The sequence below is a fragment of the Bidens hawaiensis genome, unplaced genomic scaffold, assembly GCF_021521415.1.
Source record: "Bidens hawaiensis isolate Kalapana, Puna unplaced genomic scaffold, B.hawaiensis_p1.1 tig00052131_1, whole genome shotgun sequence".
NCBI lineage: Eukaryota > Viridiplantae > Streptophyta > Magnoliopsida > Asterales > Asteraceae > Bidens > Bidens hawaiensis.
The window spans coordinates 71,231-90,298 of record NW_027506208.1 but is presented as its reverse complement, the minus strand read 5'-3'; the positions used below and the strand labels follow the sequence as shown (position 1 = coordinate 90,298).

General features: G+C 36.1%; 1 protein-coding gene and 1 pseudogene across 2 annotated transcripts; one reads left to right on the top strand and one right to left on the bottom strand.

The window, feature by feature from the left end:
* Positions 1-3,132: 3,132 nt before the first annotated feature.
* On the bottom strand, positions 3,133-5,958 carry LOC143617079 (uncharacterized; annotated as a pseudogene).
* A 3,766-nt stretch (positions 5,959-9,724) lies between these two features.
* On the top strand, positions 9,725-18,200 carry LOC143617085 (RNA polymerase II C-terminal domain phosphatase-like 2). 2 transcript variants are annotated; one of them, XM_077089744.1, is made up of 15 exons: positions 9,725-10,054; positions 10,117-10,587; positions 12,786-12,996; positions 13,698-13,855; positions 13,930-14,000; positions 14,090-14,195; positions 14,278-14,367; positions 14,730-14,832; positions 14,933-15,072; positions 15,787-15,844; positions 16,004-16,131; positions 16,225-16,278; positions 16,976-17,072; positions 17,149-17,338; positions 17,932-18,200. In XM_077089744.1, the coding sequence occupies exons 1-14, from the start codon at positions 9,785-9,787 to the stop codon at positions 17,322-17,324; spliced, it is 2,133 nt and encodes a 710-aa protein (XP_076945859.1). In that variant the 5' UTR covers positions 9,725-9,784; the 3' UTR covers positions 17,325-17,338; positions 17,932-18,200. The 2 variants fall into 2 exon arrangements, with proteins under 2 accessions (XP_076945859.1, XP_076945857.1); XM_077089742.1 differs by having other exon boundaries at positions 15,998-16,131.
* The last annotated feature ends 868 nt before the right edge of the window (positions 18,201-19,068 follow it).

Genomic DNA, 19,068 nt, shown 5'->3' with positions numbered 1-19,068 from the left:
ACAGAGTTCTGTGCATAAAACAGGACACTTGTATTGGATTTTAATTGCACTATGTGTTGACGATCACTATCCCTATAAAGTGTTCTTATTCTTAGTCCAATTTATTTTTTCTTTGTTTGGCTTCCTTCTTGTTGAATTGTTATTTATCCTTAATTATTACTCATAAAGCAACCAATGTGTAAAATACATATCACATTGAACAACTAACTATTATGCTCACCGTATTTGATAACTGTAAGTACATAAATTGAATAGTATTTTTGTGAGGGCAGAAATTTCTACCATTAATATATAATTACGGTATATAAGCGTAAACGGCATATAATATACCCAATTTATTTTAAGTATATAGATTTATTTTAAGTATGTATGATATATAATATTTTTGAAACCAACAGATATGCCTGATACTCGACAAGTTTTTAGTCGGTGTAGAATAAGTTTTATAATGAGTATGGGGTTGAGTCGTTGAGATGACCTAAACCTATTCAAAAGCCGACCCATTACAATCCATAGCCACACGAGACGCCACTTCACGTCCATTACCACTCCCGCATGCTTAAATGGATGCATTGGTCATCTATGTTGCACGGAAACGCCACCCGGGTGCCGTACCCCGTCCCGGAAACTCGCCGGGGACGGAAACGCGGTCGGGGACGGCTAGAAACGTTTCTTGACCGTCTCCGGGATGTTGGGGACGGTCGTTGACCGATTCCAAGATTCGAATCTTATTTCGAAACGTTTCTGGAACTTCGAGGACCATTATTAAACGCTTGCGGAAGTTAAAGGTTGTTTCCAGACCGTATCCGATGAATTCCGGCGCCGGAAAACGGAAGAAGATGGAAGAAGAAGAAGAAGAAGAAGAAGAAGAAGAAGAAGATAATAGAGGAAGAAGAAGGGAAGGCGGCTGTAATAATTAGGTTTAGGTTTAAACAATAAACCCCCTTGATCTTTCAATTATTTGCATTTAGTCTCTAAACTTTGTTAATATTTACATAAATAGTATTAAATTAGGTTATGCATTTTAACATTTAACCCTCACTATCTAGACTAGCTTATATTTGGTCCTCAACTTATAAATTTATACATAAAATGTTTAAATGACATTATATATAAATAAAAATTATATATTTATTTATTTGTTACTAGTAATTAATTACCTATGTGTATATATATAGGGTTATTATCATTTAAGAACTCTAAAAAAGTTAGGAACTCTAAACAACAAAACATTTTTTTAATTTTTTTTGCATGTTAACATTATTTAAGACTAGTTTTATCATATTTTATATAAAAATTTTTGATTACATATATTAATCACAAGTTTACATATGTGTAAAATTTATGTACTAAAAATTTACATAGGTGTAAAACAAAACATAGATATGTATAAAAACTAATTTTCAAAATTGTAATCGTACATATAGATATAAAAAATGATAAAACTTCATTCAAATAACATTACCATACAAAATTTTTTATAAAAAACGTTAGTTTTTAAGGTTCCTTTCAAGTTCTTAAATAATTTGACAGTTCTGTAATGATACTCATCCTATATATATATATACATATATATATATATATATTATGTATTTATTGTCGTACCCGTGTCGTACCCGTTTCTTGATTTTTTTGGGTTTTGCCGTTTCCCGTTCCCGTACCCGTGCCCGTTTCCAGTTCCCGTACCAGTTTCCGTGTACGTTGGTCATGTTTGGGTTGCCAAGATGGTAAAATATAAATTGATGTGGAGTTGTGGACTACCACATCATTTGAAATGCTGACATAGACGGTGTTAAGGTCTTCCACGTAACGTGGGTAGTGAGCCAGTTACAAAACCAAACTTTTTTAACTGATGGGTTGCAATATAGTTTTCCTTTGCGTCCGGATCATGGTTGTGCTACAATTTGAATCCTCTCGATCAACATGATTAAAAAGTGTGACATGGTTATATATTTACTAAAAAATTAGTATATGATTTATGAAAGTAACAAACTTTGAATCGAATAAATTAAGTCTAAAGTAAACCAGTGTACGGTAATAAAAATGTTAAAAGTTTAGAAGTGTTTCTTAAAACTAATTAAAATGGTTTAAAAACTTATGTTGCAATTTAAATATCAAAAGTTGAATAATTCACTTAAAATGATAGATAAATCTACTTTTTCTTGGGCAAATATCTAGTCTTCTGTGTTAGAGGTGTGTGTGGTGTGATTCGGTGTGGTTTTTGACTAAAACTAAACTGAAAACCAAACTTTCAATTTTCTGATTTTTGAAAACCATTTGATTTATGTTTTGGTTTTTGCGTTTGGTTCAGTTTTTGATGCGATTTTTTTGGTTTTGCTAAGCAAGCTAATTGAGACAGCGGCAGGCCCAAAGAACTATACAGTAGTGCCTTGCGAGATCGTAGCTCGTTCACCTAAGATGGAAAAGCACTTGGTTGAAAGCCTAGCAACGAGAAAAAAGAGTCCCATGCATCCTTTAGTCAACAACCATTAGTAAAGAATAGGATCAAACCAATGCGAGATTGGATAAAAAATAACGTATACAAAGGATTTGCAACAGAGAGCCTCAACAGCAGCTCTTAACCCACACTTTTTGCTAGTCAATTGCATTTCAAGTTCCCGCACAGTTGATCCAGCAAAAAATAGAATCTAGTCTCCGTGAGTCTATACCAATATTACACTTTCTTTAAATATTTTTTATAGGTTATAAGGAAGCCTAATTTCCTAGGAAGATAAGCGTGAGGAAAAAGTACAGGGATAAAGGAGAAAAGGAGGATGTAAGGGGACGTGTTAGCGAAGACGACTCCACAAGCTTAGAGAAAGAGACCGAAGGAGGATATGAAAAATCCACTGATTCCCTAAAGCTAGAGCTGCTACTTCCTTTGAACTACTCCGAGATGGTTTCAAAGAAAAGCTCACTAGCAGAAAAAGGGGTTTGAAGAAGCCGACATTGAATTGACTACCTAAATTGCCAGCCTTTCTTTCAAGATCAAAACAAACAGTACTACTACTCCTATGATTTTATTACTGGGAAAGGAAGTTAAACTCTCAAACTCGGAAAAGAAAAGGATGTAAAGAACATGCCTGACTGAGGCCGTTGCATTACCTAAAGCCTCCTATCGAGGAAAGCTAAATATGTTCCTAAGATACCATGGTAGTAAGGCCATGAAGGTCTTCACTTGGTCACCACCTCCTTTGCTGCAGGTGAGAAAAGGCTTTGCTTTCCGCTGGCCTTATTAGTAGTCAGACTGATGATCTACCCGTCTCCGAGGGGTAGACCAGCCGGCAACTCCTAGGCAAAAGATATGCGAACTCCTCCTTAAGCAAGCGCTATGCTTCATCCTCAAAGTCAACGGTTCTAGCCTCCTGAACCGTCATAATGGACTTATAAAAAGCCCCTTCTGCCTTTTGGCCGTTTTACTCATTTCTTTGATTACCTGGGCATAAGACTGCCCGCTCCACCACGTGCATAAACTAATGATCTCATGAGAGGCCAAAGCGTGACTGGCCAAACTCTGTGACAGGGATATAAAAAAGGGTGTAATCCCGATTTCTCTAAAGCGCTACAGAACTCAGTGAGTGAAATAATACGGCGATCCAAAATAATTGGAATAAAAGACCTAGGAACGAGAAAGGAATCTTTTTAGCCCCAACGACAAATGAACCTAGGTAGGGGCATTTTCGGGGAGTAGCCCGCTTCCCATTACTCAATAGGGCAATTCCTCGCACATCATTAAGGGAGCCATTGAAAGGTGACTAAAACACCAGAAACGGGGACTACCCAAGCTAATGATAGAGGCAAGAACACTTTCCGGCCAAGTCCCATTAATTGATCATAACGATATCATGGAAATGCTGCACGGACCCATATATATAGGAACAGAAAAAGAATCACCTTGATACTAAACCGGATCGAGCCCGGGATCTTATTTGAAATGGGAAGATCTAGGATAGGCGGACAACCTCCTGGAGAGAGCGATGTGCATGGACCAGGTGAGTAGGGATGCAGCTCCGTGGACCGCTCGTCGGGCCTGATAGGTGGTGGTATCACACCCTTCTCAAAGGAACCGTACGTGAGACTCTCGCGTCATACGGCTCCGTCCCGGAATCAGGACCCCCTTTCCTTTGACCAACGGGTCCACAAACCAACTTGTCCTTCCTTTCTATTTCTCGGTAAGCGGTTTTCTTTTTCATTCATTGATTTATTTGATTCAAGGTAGCTTTAGCTTGCTTCCAAGTCCAAGCGCTAGCGGTAGAAGCTAGTCGTCAGAAGCGAACTTCCGGGCCGGGAAGGAGCCAAAAAAGGTGAGCGCCCCTGCGCGAGCCTTATTGAAAACTAAAGCAAGAAGGGAGAAAGTTTACTTTGAGAAAGAAGGTGCTTGTTGCCACTTTATTAGTAAGTTTACCTCAAGAAAGGCGAAAACTTGCTTGACTATGACTAAGAAGATAGTCAGGGCTTTTCTCGCTTAGTATTGCTTTGGCTGAGCCCTATCTTGCTGGCGCGGAAGCTACCGCAACTCAAAGAAAAAATAAATGAAGGAATAAGACATTAGCATTAGAAAGAGTACAGGGGCATTCTGGGACGACTACAATACAAGTCATGAGCGATAGCGAAGCCAAGCTGGATAGGCTTTTTATGTCGAAAGCCCCAAAACTAGCTATCTTATAGCAGACAGCTAAGGCAAGCCTACTCAACTAATCTCATAAATTAAGTAAAGGCCTGTTTGCATCGCAACTAATAGAAAAAAACGACTACTAGACTAGACTAGTGGTTGAGTGCTCCTTGTTGTTCGGATCTTGACCGGGTCCGAGCTTCCCAAGCTCTATGCTGTTGGGGAACTCCGCAAGGGTCTTACCACATTTTTTATTTACTATATTTGAGTCTTTGGAGTACTTTGGGATTATATTCCGCGCCGAGGATTTGTGCTTGTGGGCCGGGGTGAATATTGCATACCAGCGGATCTGGTGGTCGACAATCGTTCGGACTTGGTAAAGGTTATTGCGGCACCTGTAGTAGGACAGAGGACTTATCGCGATGCCCGCAGACCAATTTACGATGTCTCCATCGCTGACGTTCGTCAAGCAGGCCACGTGGATTGGCCAGGGTCTTCTTCGGCTAATGAGACCTCGATCCCGAAGCCTTCGGAGTATCTTTTTGATAGGCGCCTCTATTTGTAAGGGGAATTCGCTTCTGATAGATCTCGCCCAGTCTCCCTCTCCTTCCCCCGCCGCCTTCCGACCCACGGGAGTATACAATGACAACTTCCGGACACTCATGCCCGATCGTGAGACTGCTTGTTGGACGTCCGATGGCACTTTACTTCGACCTGAGCTATGCAACAACGAGAGCGCCCTTGATCCTTGCCGGATGTGCTTGACGGTCCCCTATAATACGCTCACTTGGGGACTTCTTACTCCAGCTGTTCCAAGAGTGTCCGTTAGTTGAACCGCGTCCAGTAGACTCCCTGTTCCGCTCATCCCCTTCGTCTACCGAACAACTAATCCAAGTTGCTCGAAGACACGTGAGAACGGCTCGGAGCTAGTTGAACTGCGTCCAGTAGACTCCCTGTTCCGCTCACCACCTATAAACCCTAATCCAAGTCCTACCTTAAAATATTTAATTGATTTTATTATATTATTATTTTTTTCTTTTATTCTATACTAATTATAATAATGTAACTAACTTACTTGACTTAACGAAACCAACAAGAAAACTTAACGGCACTTACGGAGCTTTTAACAAATATGGAGAAACGACTACCTAGGCAAGAATCTTATTGACAGTTCAACGGCTAATGGAATTAACTAATCACACGACACCGGGATCTTAAAATAATCAACTAAGGCTCATTAAAGTTCGCTAGATTACTTCTCGGTCTCACCAACTAACCCTCACAAATCTAAGAAGGTTGAATAAATGCACCGGAAAAAAGATTATTAAGGTACCCAAATGACGCATCTCCTCTCGGACCCAACGACACAAAACCCGCTTAAAATTGGTACTAGCAATTATAGGGATAAAGGGGTAACAATATTTAACTTGATCTAAGACACATTGCACGCAAAACTAAACCGGATAAGACCAAAACTCGCTCTCGCGCAATTCTAACCTAACCGAATAAAGACGAGAGACAAACCGACTCCCTATTACCTCTCGGTAGCAAGGAAGGTGATACTATTGAATTTTAATAATTAATCATACTCAAGATTCCTATGGTCGCGCTAACCACAAACAGATCAAAAACACCAAGTCTAAGACCTAAACATAGAACCCTAACCGAACGACACACAATCAATCAATCAAAGTAATACGCAGAATCAATAAGCAATAATTATATAAAAACAATATTTAACACATCAAAGAATAAATTATATAAAGCTTTTCAATAATAATACGTCATGTAATTAATTAAAACCAAATAAACCGTCAAACAACGTCAATATTCATCTCAACCTAGGTAGTCCAAAAGATTTAGCCACTCATATCATTAATAATAAACAAAGACACAAAAATATTAAACATGTTCATGTCTAACACAAACTCAAAACAAACCATAACCATAAAGAAAAGAAACCAAACCAAAGTATATATGGATGCAAACTGATTTTTCTTTAGCTGCAATTTCCGATCGGGATTTCTTCTTTCTTATTTGTTGTTCACGGCAACTTGGACCAAGCAAAGAGAATATATTATTTTCTATCTTGTCTTGCTCTACGTGAGATTGAGTCACACATATTAAGTTTTGTGTGTTTCCTTAAAACCAACAAGATTGTTGGTTTAAATGCCAACCAAAATGTCAACACAACTTGTTAATATCTTTTTGCTGCTGCAGTTGTGATCGGCCTAGGGGGGCTGGTCTTAGGGTTTTTTTTTATTTTGTTTTAATATATAATATCCATGTAAAGCTTTCCTCTAGCGGGCTTGGGTCGGGCCTTGAGCTTATTCTTGTTAACTTGATCATAAAAGCCTCTTTTATCTTCCAAAACCCGAACCTTTTCACTTTTAAAACTTGTCACCTACACAAAATAATAAACTTTGTAAGATTGCTAGGTAAGCAAGCAAGAAGGAGAGGCTAGAAAAGGGGAGGATTTTGTGATCCAGAAAAAAAAAATACTTAAGTTAAAACGAGTTAAAAACATTATTTATTATATAAATTAGCAATAAAAAGGTGATAAAATGGTACGGAAAAATAAGTGTGTTTTACAACACATCAGGGATTCTTAACGAATGAGCCCCCATAATGAACTGACTGTTGTAGCGAATTAACCCATATAGCGAACTGGTCTGCATAACGAATTGACCTCTAAGACGAACTGATCTGGTCAACGAATGAACCCTATAACGAATGGGGTTCGTTCGTCCCTCTCCTAACGAATGGCCTTAACGAATGAGCTAGTTCGTCTTTATTTCCTTAACGAATTACATGTTAGTTCGCAATTTTTCCGCTAACGAATTAGGGTTAGGTCAGAGAATGTCAGAAACATTCTCTGACATTCTCTTTTACCTCGTACCAATTCCAGCGCCGTCGCCGGAAAACGCGGTTTCGCCGGAAAAAACGAGTTTTGACTCGTTTTTCACCGTTCTTCGCCCCGTTCGATCCAGATCTGAGCTAGGGTGACCCCTAAGCCCATCTTAGGTTTGGTTTATACCCGATTCCACCCGGATCTCGTGACTCAAACGGTTTAACGGTGTCGACTCGTCGTTTTGCGATTATATCTAACGGGTTTAAGCTCATATAACATCATACTATCATTACCTCGGGTCGGTGCTCGGTTTCTTTCTTGGTTTCGGCTAGAGAAGGAAGTAACTAGAAAGAAAGCTTAAGTGTGTGTTTTGGTGGTGTATGGAATATGTGTAAATGAATGAAAAATGGGTAATTAAGGTTTATATAATTATGGATCATGGGCTTAAGCCCATGGTCTTTTCCTTCTTTCCTACATGACCTAAGTCCATAAATCATATTCATTTTGCCCAACACTAGCCCGACTCGTAATAATTCATATTCTCATTTTATTAACCGAAACTAGAAAATCAGGATGTTACAAAAAATATTTATAATGAGAACTCACCAACCATGTGTTGACTTGAATTTTAAACGTATTTTTCATGTAAAGGAAAAAACTAAAGTTTTGTGAGCAATGGGTGTGGTAGATCGAGTGACTTCATTGTACACTTGAAAATGTTGGACAATTTTTTATGGTTTTAAATAAACATGTACCTGGTACTTGAAACTATGTTTTAAAGTTATAACAAATGTCCATCTATTTGCGTGATTAGTTGTGTTTTGAATAGTTTTAGGCTAAACGACACATGTTACAACCCAAACCAACCTAATTAAGTCTTATGTTGTTAAGTTAAAATTTTTGGGGTGCGACAGCCTGCACACAGGTAAGTGCCGCCCGTGTGGAGGGGTCTTTACTGATAAAACAAGCTCTTTGAGAAGGTTTTGGATCCATGATAGCTTAGTCGCTGCATTTGCAAGAGCCTTGTACTCCAGTCCAGTTGATGACAGTGACACAAATTTTTGTTGGGCAGATTTTTCATGAGATTATGTTGGACCTAAGATACAAAATATAGGTCGTTGTAGACCGACAAGCAGTGGAGACACCTCCCCAATCTGAATCAGAGAAGGCGGTTAGCTCAAAGGGCGACTTCCTGTTTAAGAACAAACCATGATAAAATCCCTTTAAGATACAAGAATAACCGTTTGAGGGCCTACCGGTAAGTCTGTGTAGGAGAATGAATGAATTGTGCTAGGTGATTCACTGCAAACGAAATGTCAAAATATAAATAAAAAACGAAAAAAATTAAAAAAAACTAAAATGTTTCCCCGCCCCTTCATTTTCGTTTCAATATATATATATATATATATATATATATATATATATGTTTAGGGGAATGTTAACGTACAAATGAAATTAAGTGCTAAACGTGATAATCAAGTATAATAATTATATATACAAGTAGAGTAATTACTCTACTTGATTTTCATGTTTAGCACGTTAATTTCATTTGTATTTGATCCAAACCCTATATATATATATAAAGACGAAAAGACACAATACTGAGAAAAAAGACACATTGACGAAACTAAACAAAAAACACAATGATAAATATACAAAAAAACACAATATAAAAAAAAGACACAATGTCAAGAAAAAATTACATAATTAATGATGAAAAAACACAATGATAAATAAAAAAACACAATATTGTTTCTCAATATTATGTCTTTTTTTTAGAACGAGAAAGATGGTAGAAAATTTTTTACATTTTTTGTTTTTTAATTAAACTTAGGATTATGATTTTTTTATTAATATTTTAAATGTTTTTTTATAACTACAAATGCTACTCTACCTTTTACAAGAATTGTTATAAAACCTAAACTTCCCAAAAGGAAAAACCATAAAATCGAACGGCCCAAGTTACGACATCACGATCAAACATCATCGCGAAAAGCATTCACGGTAAGGAAAAAATTCCTTGGTATTTCCGTAAATAAACCCAACTCAAAGCCTGAAGTCACCCCTCCACCCTCTATATAAACCCACACACACTCCTCATTTGCAACCGTTTTTAGAGAGAGAAAAAAAGAGGCGTTTTAGAGAGAGAAAGCGAGTGAAGAAGAAGTAGTTTGCTTCATTCCTTCCCAAATCTCCGTCAAATTGTTTCCATTTATTATTATTTCTCGTCATCCATTTCAAGGCTTTGAGATAATAATAATAATAATAATAATAATAATATCATTCCAATTCGATGTTGTAATTGTAATTGTAATTTGTAAATGAGTCGTTTAGGGTTTAGTAAATCTGCGGTTTACCATGGAGATGTTTGTTTGGGTGAATTGGATGTTATTCCCACTGCGGATAAGACCTTCCAGTTCCCAAACAACGAGATTAGGGTTCATCATATCTCTTACCTCAGCGAACGCTGTCCTCCTCTCTCTGTTCTCTTGACTATCTCTTCGCTTCCGGTTCGGTGTAAGCTCGAATCGTCTTCTCCGGTTAAACAACCGCTTCTCGATCTCCACGCCGCCTGTTTCTACGAACTAAAGGTACTAATTGTTAATTATTTGTTTGGAGTTGCTTAGTTTTATTGAATTTGGTGTAATTACAGACAGCTGTGGTGTTAATTGGAGATGAGGAGGTGCATTTAGTGGCAATGCCGAGCAAATTAAAGAGGTTTCCATGTTTCTGGTGTTGTTCGGTTCCGGCTCAGTTGTATAATTCGTGTTTAGGGATGTTGAACATGCGGTGTCTTTCGATTGTGTTTGATCTAGACGAGACGCTTATTGTTGCAAACACGATGAAGTCGTTTGAGGATAGGATTGAGGTTTTAACGGGTTGGATTGGGCATGAGTCAGATCCTGTTCGTGTTTCGGGGATGACGTCTGAGCTTAAGAGATATGTGGAGGATCGGGCGTTATTGAAGCAGTATGCTGAGAATGACGCTGTTACGGATAATGGACAGACGTATAATGCGAAAATGGAGGAAGTTCCTGTGAATGCTGCTGGGAATGAACGTGTTCAACGACCGGTTATACGATTGCCGGAAAAGAATGTTGTGTTGACTCGCATTAATCCAGAGGTTAGGACATAAGCTGGTTCATTGTATTGTCATTTTTTATTGATATAATGAAATGCCATGTATTTAGAACTGTTACTAGAACTATCGAAATATATATCCTGTTTAGCAGCCTGTATACCTATATCATGCAAAGGTAAAGTTGGAGAAACTGGGATAGTTGTCAATAGCGCTCGCTATAGCGCGCTATGTAGCGTAGCAGGATTTCATCGCTATCTCATATTTAGCGCTTAATAGCGTGAAGAATAGCGATCTTTCAGGTTTATTTAATTTTTTTTCTCTGTTTTAATCAAAATAGCGATGCTAAACCTTATATTTTAGCTGGATTTTAGGGTTTTTTGTTAATATACTTATAAAAACACCGTTTTTGTCAAATATATGTATAAAAATACATATAAAATATTTTTAAAATTTTTTTTCTAGTGTATCGCTAAACATAAAATAGCAATAGCGCTCGCTATTTTACCGCTATCGCTACGTAGCGTATAGGTAGCTTGTTGCTATCGTTCGCTATTCGCTATTAACAACTATGGATGCACTTATCATTTAAGACCAAAGATTGGAACTTAAGTTGTGAATAACTATATATATTTTGAAAGCATTAGCAAGCCCTAGAAAAATGTGCCATGAAGTCTATTGTGGTTAAAGATGAAATTTCATTGATCATTATTCGTCTTTATTTGATTAAAGTTGAAGTGATTTTAGTTGTGAGTTGTGACTCACTTATTGAAGGTTTAGCAATCCCTAGCTAGATATCTTTTAGAAACTTATTTGGCTACAGACGAATTTGTGATGATGGATGTTTGTGTTTATAAAGGATTTGATTGCAAAAGGATTTATTAGATCTTGCAATGTCACTAATTTTGATTATTTGTCTAACATAGTTGATTTTACGCTTAGGACATGTGAGTAGTTATGTATTTGAATGCACTAGCCGTTGACGGAATCAGGCCATCATCAGGGATCCATGGTTCATGTGGAATCGGTCAAGCTTGGGTGAGCTTGATCCAACCGGATGGCTTGGCTATGTGAGTTGCCCTGTGTGCAAACATTCTCTACATTTGCTTGCAACTCTTTATTTTCTTTTTTCTTCTAATTCAGTTTCTTTTATTTAATTGATTTTAGTCAGTTTTCTAATTTCTAGAAATATGCTACATGGGTTATGTTTCATTCATAGTTTGTTATCCTAGAAAGATATATGCCCTAAAAGTAAGGAGATGAATGAAACATAACCCATGTAGCATATTTCTAGAAATTAGAAATCATTAATGCTTCTTTTATAACAAACTACAAAGAATATTAATATTTCATATTTGTTAAGAAAATTACCCCAAATGAATTTATTATTGATTTAATTGTGAAAATGAGAGGACACTTTTCATCTATGAGGATCACTATGTTTTCTGCAAGTTCGTGGATTGTGATTTCCGAAGGTACTAGTGAATTTTGGAAGGGTGGTAATCATTCAAGGTTTAACAACTTGCAATCACGTTATTAAGGTTTAACAGCTTGGTAGCTATTGTTTGTTCATGTTTTTTGTGCTTTTGGTATTATTTTTATCTGGTTATTGTTATTATCATTAACGAGGAAGTGACGGTATCTGCATGTTACACAAAAGGATAGTACTTGTGGAAAATGACAAATCATCGTACTCAGTATATCCCACCAATAGCAATGCTATGGTAGGGTCTGAGGAGGGTAAGATGTAGACAGCCTTACCTCTATCCCATAGGGATAGAGAGGCTGCTTCCGGTGAGACCCCCGGCTCGATAGTAGTTTTGAATCAAGCCTTGGACATAAGACACATAACACTCAATCATCGGGACACCGGCTGATTGGTGCATGTGCCCTTGTCTTTCGGCTATCAACGCCACCACATGATGCCTGATTAACCTTCCGCCACTTTTAACGTTATTTTCACGTGATTAGTAAAATAACGTCAAAATTAGTGCAATTTTACTTTTGCCCACCCAAGGGTTCACACATATATACATTATATGTGCGCACCGCAAGCAGGGCGTTGTGGAAAATGACAAATAAACCAGGGATAAAAAGGTTACGGACTGTTAGTTGGACCGACATGTGTTGATATGTCAAAATCACTCAAATGTTAACAGTGTCACATATATGTGCACTTATGTATGCATTCACAAGCTTTTGTTAGTTATAAACATATGGTCATAACTTGTTTGCATATACAGATTCGTGATACGAGTGTGCTTGTGAGATTACGGCCTGCCTGGGAGGATTTAAGGAGTTATTTAATTGCAAAAGGACGCAAAAGATTTGAGGTTTTTGTGTGCACTATGGCTGAAAGAGATTATGCATTGGAGATGTGGAGGCTGCTAGACCCTGGGTCCCACCTAATTGCCCCTAAACAACTGTTGACTCGCGTTGTATGTGTCAAATCAGGCAAGCATCTTTTTTTACTAAGTATATTAGGGCGTGTTTGGTGTGAGGGTTATCTTTAGGGTTACGTTCAATGGTAAGTTTGTTACGTTCATTCGTTTTAATAATAGAACGAACATGAACAAGGTTTTCTGTTTGATTAATTAAATGAAAGCACATGAATAGAGACCGTGTTCGTTCAGTTGTGTTCGCTAACATTCGGTAACACGTTCGTTTATGTTCGTTAATGTTTGGTTGTTTGTTTATGTTCGACCATCAAAGGTTTGTTCATATATTATATTTATATATTTTACTTTATTATCCTGACATATTAACGTTTTATATTTTATATATTTATTAGTTTATCTATCAAACCCTAACTTATATGATTTGTTTATGATTATTGCGTCAAACTAGTTTCAGATACTTATGTGAAGGGCTTAAATTTTGGGTGATTTTTCTAATACTTGAGTTTTTAAGAATGATTTTGGTTTTTCAAATTAATACATGTTCATTTGTGTCCGTTTATGAAATTAACGAACAGAAACTAACCAAAGCACTTTCTTTAATGAACGTACACGAACAAGAAGTTGTTCTATTTATTATATGTTCATGAACTGTCTGTAGTCTAATAAATGCTTAACGATCGAACATGAACAAGTTCGTTTCGTTTACAGCCTAGAACTTATCTTTGATGCCCTAAATTTCTAGCTTTTATTGTGTAGGTGCACGTAAGTCTTTGCTAAATGTTTTCCAAGATAGGAATTGTCATCCAAGAATGGCCATGGTGATTGATGATAGGTTAAAAGTTTGGGAAGATAAAGATCAACCTCGAGTTCATGTGGTACCTGCTTTCACTCCTTATTATGCTCCACAAGCAGAGGTATCATAAAATTACAATCTTGATTTTCTTTATTTGATTGTTTTACTAATATGATTTTATCTTGAATTTGATAGACAGCAAATGCTGTTCCAGTTCTTTGTGTGGCAAGGAATGTTGCATGCAATGTTAGAGGTGGTTTCTTTAAGTAAGATAATATCATGTTTAAACAATGTTTTTCATTTACTATATCATACACGTGAAGAATAGTTTATTTACTTATGCTATGTTTTCTAGAGAATTTGATGAGAATCTTATAAGGAGAGTTTCTGAATTCTTTCATGAAGATGAAGTTTTAAATCTACCATCTGCACCAGACGTTTGCAACTATCTTATGTCAGAAGTGAGTACATAACAAACTTATAGATTTTGATATTTAGAGTTTTTTTTTTATTCTTGATTATTCGAATATTTCTTTCTTTCAGGATGCTAGTTTTGTACCAAATGGTAATGCAAATGCCCCAATGGCTGAGGGAATAAACGGTCCTGAAGTTGCTTCTAGACTGAATCAGCAGGTAGACTTTCCAAAAACACACACAGAGGGTTTGGATCTCCTTAGAACTCCAATTTATTTAGCTCTCAAACACTTCTAACAACCAATCATTTTATAACTTTCTTATTTAATATTATTTGAGGGTAGATTTGTCATCTATTATATGTAATTTTGTGATTATACATATCTAGTCACCAGTTTACATGTGTCTAGTGACCATAGTATGTATATCTGAATTTACATATTTGATTGGTTGTCAAGGAGCTCATAAGATATCTAGAAGTTGTGAAGTGATCCTGATTCTATATATTTTTCATAGCTATGCATGTAGACCTGAATTATTCAGATATAAATTTTTATTTTTTTCTGTTTCATCTTATCTAGGATACTAGAAATGCTGACCTAAAATCTGAAAGATCTCAGCCGTTACTTCCAGCTACAGGTATTTATGGTCCACCATCTTTCAGATCAATGGCGCCTTCCGAGAGTATGTACTCATAAAGCATCTCTTTCCACACACAAAAGTGTGTTTATTGGTCTATATTGTTTTTGTGTAGAACTATAATATATTTCATTATGTATTGCAGAACCTAGCTTACTTGGCCCTATCCAAGGACCTGAGATATTAAACAAACAACGAGCTGGTTATTATCCTTTGTCTCAATGTACAGCTAGCTCTTTCTCTGCAGGGTTTCAACCACCTGTATCTGAACCAAAGAATGATGAGGTATTAAGTATTAAATAGTAATAATTTTAATAATATACCCAAATTGGATGATGTAAAAACTTGATGCCTACATACATCCATTTGTTTCAGAGTGGACCCCATGTGGGCTTATATGATGGGCTCTTTCTTACAGTTGGGTCAGTTTAGGTCCATCTGCAAACACATTTTGCATCCGTTTTTGGAATTTAAATTAGAGTTGAGTTAAATACGGTTTTAGTGTTTGTGGTTTAACCCAAATAACCCTTTTAGCTCATTATTGTAAATTTGACTTTTTTAGTCCGATAGTTTCATTTTCTTTTCAGTCAAAACTTAAAAGTCCAGCCCGCTAACCCCATTTCTGTTAACTTTTTATTTAAAGACCAAAGTACCCTTGAAAGTTCTTTTAGAGGTGGCCCACATGATTAAATGTAGTTGTGAAATGTATATATATTAGTTTTATAAGTTACTTTTTAGCATTAAATACAAGGGATTTTGGTCATATAGTTTGGTCTTTTAATAAAAAGTCAACAGAAAATTTGGGTGGGGTTAGTGGGCTAGACTTTCAATTGATATGAAAATTAAACTATTGAACCAGAGAAGCCAAATACACACTAATGGACGAGAGTGATTTGAGTCAAACGACGGTCCACAGGGACTAAAACCGTATCTAACTCTTTAAATTAATGTGTTGAAATTGCCACGTCTACCCATCTAATTTTGTGATGCTATATTCAGGTATTCCATGGATATGGTTTGCAAAAGAAGACTTTGCAACAAGCAGGTCAACCATCAGGTATTTTTGTTGACTTTATGAGGATTGTTATAATTATAAATTATTATATTGCTATTCAATATTCACCCAACAATGCACAGATTTTTAGTATTTTGGATTTACTAGTGTTAAATTATAAGTCAAGTTATTTTGTTTTTTTCATTTTTGTGGTAGACATAGGCGTGCCACATAATCAACCATTCTTAAATAACAAAAGAGGACCCACCGATAGTGGAAATTCAAACCTTTTACAACCGTCTTTATCGATAGGAGTGCTGCAAGAAATTGGACAAAGATGTGGTTTTAAGGTATATGATAATATATTCCAGTATAAATACAAGCTCTTATTTCTGGTTATTCTTATTATGCTTCATTACATATTTGTGTTCATTAATATATAGGTTGAGTATAGATCCATTCTGAGCTCCAACAGGGACTGGCAGTTTTCTTATGAGGTGAGCAGAGTACACCATTACTATTAGTTGGTAGCCTAACTTGGTGGAAAACTGTAAAATGACAAAAAGTACCTTTGAATCTACTTGGATATGTTTTTAACATTTTTTCTAAATTTGTTTCTTTGATTAGATTCAGGTACATTTTTGTCATTTCTACAACTCTAGAAGTGACAAAAGCTTTAAATTTAGATAGGCGTGTAAGCCTACCGAATGTTCAGTGTATTGTTTGACGGGAAGTTCTATTATATAATAAACAAACGAGCATGAACAAGTTTTTCTGTTCATTTAGTTAATTGAACCACATGAACATTGTTTGTTTACGTTTGTTCATTTATGTCCGTTTATATGGTCACTTAATTTTTTAGGCCTCTTATATCTTATAGTTTATGAAATTAAGATGTCACCCATTACAACTTAGTGAAGTTTTTTTTTTATCTTTTAGGCCTGATATCTTGATGTTTAGTTTACTTTAGTTGGTGTTCACTCAGTTATGTTTGTTTGTTTACGTTCATGAACTGTTCGTTTAGACTATTAATGAACGAACACGAACATGCTCATTTTCTTAATGAATGAACACGAACAAGAAAAGTAAAAACCTCGTTCGTATAATTGTTTGTGCCCAACTTTTTGTTTGGTTAAAATTAAACGAACAGACACAAACACCCCTCATTCGTGGTTTTTTGGGTCAATGCTGCAGGTTCTGTTCACGGGTGAGAAAATAGGTTTTGGGATGGGCAAAACCCGAAAAGATGCACAACAGCAGGCAGCTGAAAACGCCCTTCGAAGCCTAGCTGGCAAGAATTTTAAATACTCAAATTTGTTTTATTAAATTGTTTTCTTTGATTATGACATATGATTATATCATTGCAGATAAATATGTTGCAAGCATTGTCTCCCGATCACAAACCATAAACGAAAATCTTGATAGCCAAACTAGTGAAACGGAAAATGGATTCTTATGGGAATCTGACTCAGATGAAGAAGTTGTCAAAGATGCAGAAACGAGGCCTACCTCTGGTTCGACGGGTCAGCCAGTTCAGAACTGAGTCGACTCACTAAGGTAAAGAATGTGATTTAAGGATTGGAAAGTTAACTGTTAGCACCTAATTGCTTTAAGTTGTGTTTGCAAAAAGAGTATCGATGCACAATTATATTATTTATTATGCTAATTTGAATTTTGAAAGAGTTAAGTACACAAATCACATATTGCATGAATGTAGCACCGTTGGTTTCAAATGGATGGAGGTTAATTATTTTCTGTTTTTAAAGTTGACAAAACGTCTCATGGAATAATTAAAAGTTAAAAAACGTGTTGGCCAAGAAAATATTTATTATTTATTATTTATTATCTATCTAATGTAAGGATATTTTTGTCATTTCGCACGCACTTAAAGGAAAAAGGTTAACCTCCGACCATTTCAGTGACCAACGATGTTACATTAGTGCAAACAGTTGGTCTGAAGTTGTAGTTTTTGAAACATGGGGGGCTAAAGTTGCAATATGGGCAAACCACAATAGCCATCCGTGATCCGTGTAATTAATTCTTATATAAATACAATGATTTAGGAGGTTTGACCTTCAAGTGATGATTGACTTGTTAGAGATAAACCCGTTCATTTAGTCTTTAGAACATAATATATTCTTGATTTATAGGTTACAAGAATCAGTTGACAATTCTTCAAATTCATCATCCGCGCGACAGCAATTAACAAAACGGAATAGAGTCATGTGAATTGGCAGAGACAAAAATAATATGTAGAAGGTGTAGGGTTTGTAATTACTGTCAGCTTGGAGAAAGGTACTTTTTGGAGGGTTTAATTTGTAAATTACTTCTTTATACAGTATATGTAAGAACAGGGAAAAGGAATATTATTAGTCTTGAGTAAAATGGCAATTAGAGACTATTTTTTCCGGCTAGTATGTGTGTGTGTGTATATAGTTACAAACACATGTATGCATGCATGGTATATGAATGCTGAAATAGGTGATGGGTTTTTTTAATCCCTACTTTTTTATAAATAGATGGCCTGGTTTTAACTTTAGAAATGTCAAAAACATACCTTTTTCGAAACCTTTATGGACGAACTTGGTACCATACCATTACCGATCCCGATTTTCTTAAAAACTTGGTACTGGTACTGAAAATGTTTGGTTTGGTACCGGTACCATTGGCAAAAATTCGTGAAGTACTGATGCTAGTGTCGAATACTAGTACTGCTGTTGAAATGCTCGTTTCGATTCTGGTTTGATACCTGGTACAATTTGTCCATCCCTATTTTAAAGTATTGCAGTATTTTTCCAAAACATAGCATATTAAGTATATGTCAATCAACATATGAGTAATGGTAAGTAGATTACATGTTATAAAATTTGACCTAAGGACCAAGTCTGTTTGAGCATTTGTTTTAGTCCTACTAGAGAGACGCTTGGCGAGTTGGCTGGAAACGTATACACCGTTATAAGGCATTGTGGGAAACGTCAAACTAAATAGATCAAATGTTTGTTTTTATGCTGTATTTTTGTAAAATAAAATATAGGGTTTGGATTAAATACAAATGAAATGAACATGCTAAACATGAGAATCAAGTAGAGTAATTATATATACAAGTAGAGTAATTATCATAGAGTAATTATGTAATTACTCTATGATAATTACTCTACTTGTATATATAATTAATCTACTTGATTCTCACGTTTAACACGTTAATTTTATTTGTACGTTAACCTTCCCCATAAAATATAAACATATGAAAAAGTGTCGTTTATAAATCGTAAGGGGAGTTGGTTTGA

Excerpts from the sequence above, each read along its gene's own strand:
- LOC143617085 (XM_077089742.1), top strand. The coding sequence starts at position 9,785 with ATGAGTCGTTTAGGGTTTAGTAAATCTGCGGTTTACCATGGAGATGTT. Across the intron at positions 13,856-13,929 it reads ATTATGCTCCACAAGCAGAG|ACAGCAAATGCTGTTCCAGT; the intron begins GTATCATAAAAT and ends TGAATTTGATAG. Across the intron at positions 14,196-14,277 it reads GCAACTATCTTATGTCAGAA|GATGCTAGTTTTGTACCAAA; the intron begins GTGAGTACATAA and ends TCTTTCTTTCAG.